The sequence below is a fragment of the Tachysurus vachellii genome, chromosome 2 (assembly GCF_030014155.1).
Source record: "Tachysurus vachellii isolate PV-2020 chromosome 2, HZAU_Pvac_v1, whole genome shotgun sequence".
NCBI lineage: Eukaryota > Metazoa > Chordata > Actinopteri > Siluriformes > Bagridae > Tachysurus > Tachysurus vachellii.
The window spans coordinates 21,278,005-21,290,992 of record NC_083461.1 but is presented as its reverse complement, the minus strand read 5'-3'; the positions used below and the strand labels follow the sequence as shown (position 1 = coordinate 21,290,992).

Here is a 12,988-nt window from a genome sequence, read left to right as displayed (position 1 = left end):
GTTAATAATACGTTAATAATATGTACTTACTAACCAGAACTCTACTGGTTAGTAAGTACGTATTATTAACGTTACAACCCGAAGTAAAAAGCTGAAGAAACCCTAAACGTTAACAGAAAAGACCCGCGAACCCGAGTGACTGAGGGAGAGACAGAGAGCTGTTCTGTGTGTGACTGTGAGTGAGCAGAGCGAGACACAGCAACACAATACATCTGTATGTGTGTAGGGGAGGGGCGCTGTGACTAGCCTATCACAGAACGCTGACACAATCAGATACCCAATGATGATTTTCATTCAATCCGAGCACAGATATTGACTCGTATTACTCGTATAATACTCGTACTCGGCAGAAGTGCTTTATCCGTACCGGATACTCGTTTCAGCCGAGTATCCGGCTCATCTCTAATGGATATGACATTGTTTATTTTAGGGAAAACTGGACGGGTGAGTACTTCACATGACATATGTTGTGGCACCCTCTGTAGCATGACATATGTAGCATGACATGACATATATTGTCATGTCAATTCAAAGACCTTAAACGCTTGAACCCGGGAAATGCTGCTTGCAGCTTTAATTTATTATTATTTTTTTGCAAAAATTTTTAATTCTCAGTGTTAAAAGTTTGAGTCTTAACAGTTGAAACGATAAAAAATTACACAATGGAATACAACTGGTTTCACTAAGATCTGTAATCTTTGTGCAAAATTAATTGATTGTATTAACAACAATTTTATTGAGTCTTGTAGGGTTATGTTCTCCAAGGAAACTAGGAAATCCCACACTCCCTTTAGCAGCTCCTTCTCTCCGTCTACTTCTCCTGAATTCTGAAGCACTAACTTCCTGTTATATTCATGAGTGCATACAGACAACACATGTTATTGCCTAATCACAAAATCTTGCCTAAGTTTCTGTCTGTGTAAATTCTAAACCATGTATAGATACCACAATTTGACCCTTGACTTGACTATTGTGATTAATGTGCCACTATTAATATGCCTTTCCATGTTTTTTGCAATAATAACAACATGTGTTGAATTTACTTTATTGTATGATCAATAAAATGCACATGGATCATCAACCACATCCCAAGTCCACATACATGACCTGTTTTCTTTTATCATTTAAGGTAGTCTTAATTGACTTTATTAGCCACAACATTTCTGAAAAAATCTTCATCTTTCTGAAAAGACCTCTTGATTTTTTACAGGTCATTTATGTGGCTCGAAATGCTAAAGACAATGCGATCAGCTACTACCACTTTGACCGAATGAATCTGGTTCATCCAGAACCAGGATCATGGGAAGAATATCTCCAGAAGTTCATGGAAGGAAAATGTGAGACTTGACATTGTTGAATAATTGTAAATAACCATAGTACCTTAAAAATTGAGTTGTTCACTAATATGTATGTTACCAGTGGCTTGGGGATCTTGGTACAATCATGTGAAAGGTTACTGGAAGGAAAAAGAGAAGAGGAATATCCTTTACATGTTCTTTGAGGACATGAAAGAGGTACAATATGTACAATAAGGTACAATACATCTCCAAACCACTGATATTATGTAGTACTTCACAATGTGGACTGATGGCTTCTATTTTGAAACTGAAAAGAAAGCTTACATGAAATTCATTTATTCCCAAAAAGGAACATTGATTCCCAAAATGGTATACAATAAAAATATATAGTAATAGCAATAGCAACACTAGTGGCCATCTTATAATTATTATCATCATAGATGCTTCACAGGTTTATGTCCAGGTAAATCTTCAAACTCATTATTTATTGGTTTTCCTTCAAATTAAGAACCCTCGTCGAGAAACAGTGAGGATCATGAAGTACCTGGACTTGTCGCTATCTGATGAAATCATTGACAAGATTGTGGAGTTGACATCCTTTAAAGTCATGAAAGATAACCCAATGGCCAACTACTCAACCACCCCAAACATCATATTTGACCACTCCATCTCTGCTTTCATGAGAAAAGGTCCAGATATACAACATCACTCGTACATTTCCCCTGGTTCTGCACAAGTCATTGTTACATTAGTGTGTTTCTTTTCCACAGGAGAGGTTGGAGACTGGATGAATTACTTCACTCCAGCTCAGTCCCAGATGTTTGATGAGGACTATGCCAGAAAAATGGCTGATGTAGACATGCCCTTTCGCACCAGCATATAGAAGGTGTCACAGAAAAGAACTGGAACCTACGCTGACATCTACACTTCACAAAACATAGATATGCAAAGATAATTTTGATTATTTTCAGCAAGTATAGTGTTACACTATGATGAAAAACTTAAAAATAAATAAATAAATAAAATAAAAAATCTGTTTTATAAATTTGTACATGGTAACAGCATGGAGATTTACCAAGCTTTAATAATAAATTTTACTATTAAAATACAACTACCCTGTTTGACCAACACTGAATTTATGATCATGTATTGTGGTTAATAAAAACATTTTGACATAATGAATCCTCACGTGAACACATGGGCAGAAAAATATTTATTATATTATATTATACTATATTATATATTATATAATATAATAATAATAATAATAATAATAATAATAATAATAATAATAATATATAGGAAGTAAGAATATATAATAATATAGGAAGTCGTGGCCTAATGGTTAGAAAGTTTTACTCCTAACCGTAAGGTTGTGGGTTCGAGTCTCGGGCCGGCAATACAACGACTGAGGTGCAAGGCACCGAACCCCCCCAACTGCTCCCTTGGCGCCGCAGCATAGATGGCTGCCCACTGCTCCGGGTGCGTGTGTGTTCACTGCTGTGTGTGTGCACTTTGGATGGGTTAAATGCAGAGAACGAATTCTGAGTATGGGTCACCATACTTAGCTGTATGTCACGTCACTTTATACTATTATTTAATACTAATACTAATATATAATAATACTATTCTAACATTTAAACTACTGACAGGCAAGGTAAATAACAGATCAACTTGCAGTGAAGTCGTGGAACATTTCAGGCTGAGAGTTAGTATAGTACAAATTGCTGAAAAAGTTAATGCTGGCTTGGATAGAAAAGATGTCAGTACTCAGAGTGCATCACAGCTTGCTGCGTATGGAACTTAATTATTGATCATGTATTGGGGTTAACATCATTTTATCTTTTCCTGTGTATATAGTTGTATAGCTGCAGACTGTGTGCCAATACTGACCCCTGTTCACCATCAAAAGCATCTACAATGGACATGTAAGCATCAGAACTGGACCATGAAGCAATGGAAGAAGCAGTCTTGTGGATTTTATGCCTTGAAGAGGCAAACCTAATGTAACGAGTCTGTCTGTGTTTTGCCCTGTTCTGTCTGCTGGTTTACCTTGCTGTTAATTGCCCCGCCCACTTGTTTGTTGCCATGGACACTAATTGCACTCCATCTCTCCCTCAGGTGTGTTGTCTTAGTCACTGATTGTCTCTGCTTGGTGATTGGTTCCTGTTTGTTATATCTACTCTGTTTGTTCACTTCCCTCGTGTTGGTCGTTGTTGAATGTTTGTGTCTATGTTCCTGTTTGCTCAGTGTTCTGCCCTGTTTTGCCTGCCCGTCTGTTTGCCTGTTTCTTGTTTTGGTTTATTAAAAGACTTAACTGCATTTGGATCCTCACTCGCCTTTGCCTCACCGGGACACCTAAATTGTGTGCTGCTCAGCTTTACACATTATCAATCACCTGTATCTGAATTTAATGCTTGTAAAATTCTAATTAATCATGAGTGATGGGTGACAAATATTTTGCTGTATCCTACCATTTCTACCACTTAATAAGGTCCCAAGGTAAATAACATCCTAACATTGCAAGGATTTTCTAGGACTGCAGTAGCTTGTACTTTCATAGTCACATCATACAACCAACTACATCAGAGACATGAAGTCAAGGTTTAGTTCAAGCATCATCCCTATATTCCACAATGTTAGTGGACTCATGGCTTTTCTGTTCTTAGATTGTGATCCATAGCTGAATTCTGCCAAGAAACATAAAAGACAGGAAAGCTGCCAAAACCTTAAATGCACATCATAATCTGATTGTAGACTATCAATATTGTATAATACTTCCATACAACTTAAAAAGCTGTTTATATACAGCAAATCTGATACATCCTTTTTTACACCCCAAGACATTCATTTCTTGGTTATTTACCTACTTCCAAACTTCCCAAATTGCTTATTTCCACTCATATTTGGTGCTCTTTACGACCATGTATTTCTTCCTGGATTATGCATTGGGCAGTTTTCACCTTTGGAGTGATTTCCTTTCACACACTGTGGAGTTGCCATGTCACACTGTGATTAGGTTTGTCAGCATGCTCTGAACTATGCAGCAGTAACAAGTGCTTAGGATCTCAGGGGGACAAATTAACTTATTTAAGCCTTCTCAGGAAGTATATATACCCTTGTGCCTTCCTATCCAGTGTTGAATTGTTAGATGCCAAGCTGGAAACACACTCTACTTCAGTCCTGTTGATGTAGAAAGGGGGAAGTCTGCTGCTGTTAGATTTGTTAGGTTGTTAGTGGAACACCATGCTGACAGGCTTTGAATCTCCTCCCTGTAGGCCAGTGATCAGTTTAGAGGGGGTGACTGATAAATTCAGAGCTAAAATCAATGAACAACATCCTAATGTATGTATTGCTTTATCCAGGTTGGTGAGAGCTAGATGAAGAGCGGTGGAAATGGCATCCTCTGTTGACCTGTTCGGAAAGTACACAAACTGGTGTGGATGGAAGGTGACTTTTTGTCAAATGCCATTAGGACCCCCTGACTTATGTGCATGTAAAGTGACATTGGGTGATCAACTGTTGAGGAAGAATTTGTGGTGTGAAGTTTGACACCTTAGTCAAAGTGAGCAAAGAGGTAGGGCTCAAACTCTTTAGAACACAAGTTTAATTCACAATTTGTTTAAAAAATATATTCAAGAAGGAAAGCCTATCATCAGTCCAACAGCGATTCAACTAAAACTTTGAAGTTGAACTTTGCTAGAAAAATGTATTAATAAATTAATAATTAACAATATTACTAAATAAAAATGATTAATAGTATATAAACGTACTAGATTGTAGGTTTTAGTCATCAAATACTCCAGATGAGCTGAGCAATGACTTTCAATCAAGTCAAGTCAAGTCTGTGCACCATGATTTGTTAACATAAATGCACAGACTTACCAGAGTCCACTGACATTCTATCTGTCCAGAAAACACTGCGACCCTCTAGCTCATTGGCGCTGTTGTTAAGCCATATTTCCTTGAATTACATTACATTCCTTGATTTGTTTTTGCGTTGTAATCTGAAGTTGCAGTTCATCCATACTTGAGCTATTACAATCCTACAAAGGGCCCTGGGTGAGCACAGGTGTGGTCGGACCTTTTACAGAGTTATTGCAAGGTTAGACATGATTGACTTTATTGGGGTAGCAATCTGTGTCAGGGTGAAACACTAATCCATATTCGGGGAAAATAATAAGAAAAATAGTGGAGCCCCCTATCTGTATTGCATGAGTAGCACTACCGTATGAAGAAATAAACAGTTTGTAAGATAAGATAAGATAAGATAAGATAAGATATACCTTTATTCGTCCCACAATGGGGAAATTTCTCTGGTACAGCAGCAAAAAAAAAATTTTTTATATATATATATATATATATATATATATATATATATATATATATATATATGTATATATATATATATATATACATATATACACACTGAAGACATAATTAATTTTTACTAATTCAATAGTATTATCTAACAACAAACTGAAGGAATCTAACATTGTAGCTCCAAATAATAAATAGTCCTTTAACACAGTTTGATCAATGTTTGCTATTAGTTGTTACATAATAATAATAATAATAATAATAATAATAATAATAATAATAAAATATAGCTGCAAGCAGCGATGACGGGCCCTCGCACGTTTTTTTATCGCTATACGGTGCCTCCCAGAAAACAATGCACGGTGGGCAAGTGCATCAAGTGGGTAAATATCAGTGGACTATTTTATGTTGTTACTGACCCATTTGGGGACTGTAGGTAAATGAAACCCCACATTTTAGACAAACGGGGGCGCTAGTGAGCCACTTAAGAGACACACTTTGTCTGACCTTTTTGTCCACACTTAACAGCCGACAAATGTGATGTACGAGTCAAATTTCAAGTTAATCTAAGCACGCCAAAAGCCTTAAATATGCCTGAAATACATGTAAACTTTGACACGATGCCATGGCAACAGTGTTTGAGATATCAAAAATCCGTTCGCAATTTCGCATCTCCAATATCTCTGCGTCATGGTGGCCAAGTCTGGTCTCAATTGCATGAATCCCCTAGGAGGAGTATTTAAAAGTTTACCGCACGCAGCTGTGAAAAAATCCACCTTTGTGACTGATACACTTCCTGGGGCCTGTTGGTGGCGCTATACCCGGGACTCACAATAAGCACATCGATGCGATCGGAATCCTTGGCCGAACATACACACCGCGTGTCATCACAATAAGACATTTTTTGCCTTAGATAGAAGACACTCTTCCTGTTTCTCTGAATTCGCCATAACTTAGTCGCCTCGCCATGGCAGCACCGTTCGAGATATCAAAAATCCCTTCGCAGTTTAGCAAGTGCAATGTCTCGGCATCATGTTCACCACGTTTGATGTCAATCGCATGAATTCCCTAAGAGGAGTATTTAAAAGTTCACCGGATGCACTTATAAAACAATCCAAAATGGCCGACTTCCTGTTGGGCGGAGCTCATAGTTTAGAGCGCGAAAGTTGTTCGGGTCGATGAGATGAGATGATGGGTCGATGCGTACCAACTCTCGTACATGTGCGTACATAATTGCCCGATCTGTGCACCAATGTTTGTTTTTGCATTACAGGGGGCGCTACAGAGCCCCCCTGCCACGCCCGTATTCCAGCCTTTGCCCGAGCCTGGCGTCGCACGAGTTTTCGAGCATGTTAAGGGACCCCAATTGGCCAATGTGTGGGAAAAAAAAAAAAAAAAAAAAAAAATAATACTCCCGAGCAAAAACAATAGGGCTTCGCATCATTCGGTGCTCGGGCCCTAATGACTGAACTGACGAAAGGGTGGCCATGATTCACGTTAGAGTGACACTGATCACGCCATGGAAACTGCACCACTTGCAAGGCAGCTTTAGACTTTTATTATGACACACAGTCAAAGGGTTACCCGGAAGTGATTCCGGATGCCGACAATAACAAGCTCCGCCGATGCGTCAGTGCTAAAGATTATTTAGTGATAAACAAAACGAAGGTTTGTTTGTTTTTTTTTTCTCAGATCAACGCATGTGTAGTCGTCCGTGAAACCCATTACTCTTATTCAGCAAACTCCAGCCGTTAAACTCGTGTAAAAGAGCCGTACACGACACGAATCCCGGGATGGAGATGATGTCTAAAGCGGAGCGGCTGCACGAGCGCGTGAATGAGCTGCTGACGGCGGCGGTGCAGCGCGTGCTGGAGGCGGTGCGGGACACGGTGCGGGACACGGTGCAGGAATACGAGGAGAAAAGCGCGCACACGCAGAGAGAGAACGAGAGACTGCGGAGGAGAGTGCAGGAGCTGCAGGACCAGCTGGACAGGGATACAGCAGGTACACAAACACTGTCTGTTACTGTCTGTCTCTGTGTCTATTACTGTCTATTGCTGTCTGTTACTGTCTGTTACTGTCTGTTACTGTCTATTACTGTCTTACTGTTTATTGCTGTCTGTTACTGTCTATTGCTGTCTGTTACTGTCTCTGTCTGTTACTGTCTGTTACTGTCTCTGTCTCTCCATCTGTTACTGTCTTTGTCTATTACTGTCTGTCTGTTACTGTCTGTTACTGTCTTTGTCTCTCCGTCTATTACCGTATGTTACTGTCTGTGTCTCTCTGTCTATTACTGTCTGTTATTGTCTATTACTGTCTATTACTGTCTGTCTCTGTGTCTGTTACTGTCTCTGTCTCTCTATCTATTACTGTCTGTTACTGTCTCTGTCTCACTGTCTATTACTGTCTGTTACTGTCTCTGTCTCTCTGTCTCTTACTGTCTGTCTCTTTGTCTGTTGCTGTCTGCTACTGTCTTTGTCTCTTTGTCTATTACTGTCTGTTACTGTCTCTGTCTGTTTGTCTGTTGCTGTCTGTCTCTGTCTATTATCTGTTACTGTCTGTCTCTGTCAGTTGCTGTCTATTACTGTCTGTCTCTGTCTGTTATTGTCTGTTACTGTCTATTACTGTCTGTTACTGTGTCTGTCTCTGTTTTTCTCTGTGTCTGTCTCTGTTTTTCTCTGTGTCTATTACTGTCTGTCTCTGTGTCTATTACTGTCTGTTTCTGTCTATTACTGTCTGTTACTGTCTATTACTGTCTGTTACTGTCTATTACTGTCTCTGTGTCTGTCTGTCTCTGTGTCTGTTACTGTCTCTGTGTCTGTCTGTCTCTCTGTCTCTGTGTCTATTACTGTCTGTTTCTGTCTATTACTGTCTGTTTTCTCTGTATCTCTCTCTTTGTGTGTGTCTCTCTCTGTCTGTCTCTGTGTGTCTCTCTCTCTCTCTCTCTCTCTCTCTCTCTCTCTCTCTCTCTCTCTCTCTCTCTGTAATTTCCATATTAAAATGATGGGTCAACATAAATAAATTTCTCAGTCCTCCTGGAATTCCATGGACGTTGGTGACTCTGTGAGCGACTGATGTTTAATATTCTCTGTGTCTCACATTTGTTTCCCCATCGTGTGTGTTTAGTTTCCCACATCACCGCCCAGCTCTCTGTTTCTCCTCCTCCCACGTCATCTGGACAGAGGAAACCTTTGTGTAGTCGTCAGTCAGACCCGATAGCACCGAAAGACAAGGAGTGTTTCAAAGAGGAACCGCCTAACGATGGACAAAACACTCTGTTTCCAGCCGAAATAAAAACCGAAATAGATCAGTCAGATTATCCGGGTGCAGAAGACCCCGTGCTGGAGCCTGTTGTACAAAGCAACTATTTCCCCTGCGCACATTTGCAGTTCCACGCGTCTCAGAATGATTCCGACTTCTCCACAGCACCTCCGTGCAACAATGCAGACACTCTGGACACCTTTGTGGAGCATTTCCCTTTCGAGGAAGACGGCTGGAGACAGCAGAGCCGGGAGGAGCGCCACATCTGCCTTCTGTGTGGGAAAAACTTTAATCGACTTGCCAACCTCCGCATCCACCAGCGCTGCCACACGGGGGAAAAGCCATACACATGTTCGCACTGCGGCCGACGCTTCAGCCATAGTGGAAACCTGCAGAAACACAAGCGTGTGCACACGGGGGAGCGGCCGTACCAATGCCCCCAGTGCAGCAAGAGCTTCTGCCAATCCAGCCATCTGAAGAAGCATCAGATGGTCCACACGGGTCGACATGTCACCGTCACCAGGCGGAACATGGAACTCTGAGGGGAACCTCGGGGTGTTGAAATGAAATCGGAAAACTGGTGGGTTTTGGTTTTGGCTCCGCCCACTGCACTGTTCTGATGCTGAAATTGTTTGTTTCAGCCAAAAGTCACAAATTGTATTTGTGTTCATAGAACTACATAACACCTACATAAATCTGTCCTGAGAGCAGTCGCAAGCCTGTAATCTTTCATCATGATGTCAATTTGTGTTACGTGATACTAATTTATTAGGTTGTTATAACACATTCTAAAACTATTCAACACTTTATGCTCAAACTCAGATATGCAGAAGTATCTAGTGGTGTCAAATAAAAACAAAGCAGAAGCTCCACTTTCAGAAAAAATCTATTATAGTTTGTGTACTTTGTAAAGCTATTGATTTAAAACATTAGTAAAAACTCATAACTTATTTTCCACAGAACTCTTCATGTGTCTCTTTAGGTATGACTCCTGAAGTTAAAGCTGACAGTTATTAACATTTGTTACATGACATTTTACGCAGAGATTTACAGAGCAGAATTTTTTTTTTTTGGAGAAAAAAACATGGTGTCATGGTTTGGCCTCAGAGATCCCAGAGACACCACCATCTGTATTCACAACCTCAACATGTTTAGGTCAATTTCTCATAGATGTGAGTCAAACCTCCATCATGCTCTGTCTCAGAAAAGAGAAATATTTAAAAACTTTTGTCAGTCAGTAGCCATTTTGCACTTTCCATGAAGAAAATACATTTTTTTTTAAACTTTTATAAAACATTTATACACAACTTTATCCAAGAGATTGAAGAAGGACGCCCTGTGAGAGCAGATCAGAAATCAGGACTCTGCATCACAGCAGTTTTGTGGTTGTGGAGTCGTCTTGTCTGCTGGATGATACGTCTGTGGATTTATTTTATATTTTTAGCCAGTTAACAACAGGCAGTGAGCTCAGTCCTGGACAAATGAAATGTTATGCTTTGAGAATATTGTTGACAAGTTTGCTTTTGTTGAGCATCTCATGTTTTAAATATGTCTGCTGTGTAAAATCACAGGAAACAAACACAGGAAAAAAAGTTTAATCATTTTTGACACTTGATTTTTTTTTTTTTTAATAAGAGGAATGTAAAATTTTTTTGTGAACAAACTGCAAACCCTTGTGCTGATCCTTAAAAAGAGTAGAATTAATTTAGGGAATTAAAAACAACATGATAAAAACAACAGTCATGATGTATATCTATTGTTGCTGTATATATTTCATTTTTGACAGAGAGTTAGTAACAGAGAAGGTATAGGTTAATCTACTATGCTGTTATGTAATAAAGATACAAGGAGGAAATTCTTGGCTTTGTTCTTTATTTTGTTTTAACCCTCATTTACAAGTTAGCGTCATGTCAAGACCATGTGCCACCTCATGGTTTATATGTGTCGTTGTATAGGGTTTATGTGGGTGTCATGTAGCTCTGAAAACTGGTGTGAAGTTTAAATATAAGTGTTGTACAGAAGCTGATTTACCATTGTGATGATGGATTTGCAACTAAACCCACAATCCGTTGTTTGTGTTCACATAGGATTCTTTTCCTGACATGGAAATCTATCTGTTCTGTTGCTTACTGATGTATCAATGTCTTCAGAGACAAAACAAAAACGATCAAGCTTTCACTTTGGCTAGAAACTGCCTTCTTTTGTGTTTTTCGTGGCTACAGCTAAATATCTATACATCATCTGCCTAACGTAACGCGTTACTGTATAACGCTACTGTAAAACTATGATTTAATGTTTTTGTGTAATATATTTTATTTAAAGAATATTAAATTTTTAATGCCAAAGAAAAATGTCTTAGGTCCATCTGTACACCTTTTGGCTTCACCTGTGTGTATGAATATGCTAATTAGGGGACACATGTTCTAATATCATTCGCATTAGCTAAATGCTTGTAAGCTAAGCTCGCATTAGTCACACAGATGGGATTTTAGTGTTGAAGTCTTGATTTATTAAACCAGTCAGAGTATAACTTGTTCCTCAGGCGTTCATTAAAAAAAGAGCCAACTGAGTAGCATCTGTGTATAAAATGTCTAGGTGTCGCATATTGATTGTGATTTGGTCCACAGCTATAAAGTTTCTAGTGACGTCACAAATACCGAAATTGGTATCCAAAATATTGGATATCTTATGTTCACGTATTCAATAGTAATTTTGGATCTCACTAAAAAAACATGCATAAACATACAGTTACATAGTAATCTATATGCACTCATCAGCCATAATATTAAAACCACTGACTGGTGAAGTGAATAATGTGGATTATCGCAGCATCTCATAACAGTACCTGCCATGGGGTTGGGTACGTTAGACAGCAAAAGCCAGCCATTCTTTTCTAGGATCACCACTTAGAATATGTAAGTGAGCATCAGAACTGGACCATGGAGCAGTAGAATAAAGAGGCCTGGTCTAATGAATCACGTTTTCTTTTAGATCATGTTGACAACCAGGTGTATGAGTCATTTACATGGGAAAGAAAGCACCTGGATGCACTATGGGAAGAAGTTGGCGGCAGTGAGATGCTCGGGGTGATGTTCTGCTGCGAAAACTTGAGTTCTGGCATTCATCCGGATGTTTCTTTGATATGTACCATCTACCTAAATATGGTTACAGACCAAGTTACATTAGTGGTGTTCCCTAATGGCAGTGAACTATTTCAGCAGGATCAAGTCACACTTGATGATAAACTGTTTAAATCCTGGATTTAAAAAAAATCATTTATCCTGGCATCACTTATACGGAAAAACTTGTATTGAGTATTGCAATCCTTCTTGTTTATTGCTTTCATGATGATGTTTCTTCAACTCAAGTTTTGTAGAATGTGAAGGAAAAGTTGGATTAAATACTTCATGCTCTACAATCAGTTGTTGTTGTTTTTTAATATAATGACACCCTTCAGCGTCTCTTCAGCACTATAGAAGTGAAACGGAAGTACTTGTATTATACCCGAGCCACATTCCTAGCGTGTGTCATGGTATTAGCGTGCCTAGTCATGTCACATAAAACATTTTGTCCCTTCCATTTTGGCAACATTGAAAGTACTGATGAAAAACACATTTCAAGGTGATTTTCGAGCTCAGCAAAACATTCTGCAACGTTAACCTACAACTTTTCAGGTAGCAAAATATTTTTTTGATGTAATCATCTCATGTCCGTTGGTATTTCATCACTTTTTTGGTTTTAATCTTGGCTTAATGTGACCTAGACATGTGTACCTGTGTAAAAAATATAAAGAGTATAGCAGAAAATCAAAAATGAACCTTTTTTTCCACACAGGAAATGGACAAATTCTAATAGGAAATAAAAATAATTATTGGGAGCAGCTAAAGAAGAACTGCTAATACTACTGTATGACACTTGGGGCAAAAACTATAGGTGTTAGATAAAATTCTGCTGTATAGATTTTAAATAGCCTCAGATTAATATGTGTCTTGTATAAGTAAGATCTTGAATTCTTGCTCAATATATTGAACAAATATTCAGAATGTTTAGAACAGATCAAACATAGTGTTAGTATCCGAACCATGTAGGGATGTGGTACTAACGCGTCG

At 38.9% G+C, this 12,988-nt stretch overlaps 2 protein-coding genes across 2 annotated transcripts in view; both read left to right on the top strand.

Moving 5' to 3' along the window:
• Positions 1-3,620, top strand: part of LOC132841468 (sulfotransferase 1B1-like) — a 23,855-nt gene extending 20,235 nt beyond the window's left edge. Inside the window, exons 4-7 of the mRNA XM_060863788.1 lie at positions 1,211-1,337; positions 1,420-1,514; positions 1,807-1,987; positions 2,069-3,620. Of these exons, the coding sequence (XP_060719771.1) occupies positions 1,211-1,337; positions 1,420-1,514; positions 1,807-1,987; positions 2,069-2,181 (516 nt within the window). The 3' untranslated portion in view covers positions 2,182-3,620. The remainder of the gene's footprint in view (positions 1-1,210; positions 1,338-1,419; positions 1,515-1,806; positions 1,988-2,068) is intronic.
• A 3,466-nt stretch (positions 3,621-7,086) lies between these two features.
• On the top strand, positions 7,087-11,124 carry LOC132841338 (zinc finger protein 200-like). The gene is made up of 2 exons (XM_060863665.1): positions 7,087-7,622; positions 8,745-11,124. The coding sequence occupies exons 1-2, from the start codon at positions 7,412-7,414 to the stop codon at positions 9,419-9,421; spliced, it is 888 nt and encodes a 295-aa protein (XP_060719648.1). The 5' UTR covers positions 7,087-7,411; the 3' UTR covers positions 9,422-11,124.
• Positions 11,125-12,988: the final 1,864 nt, after the last annotated feature.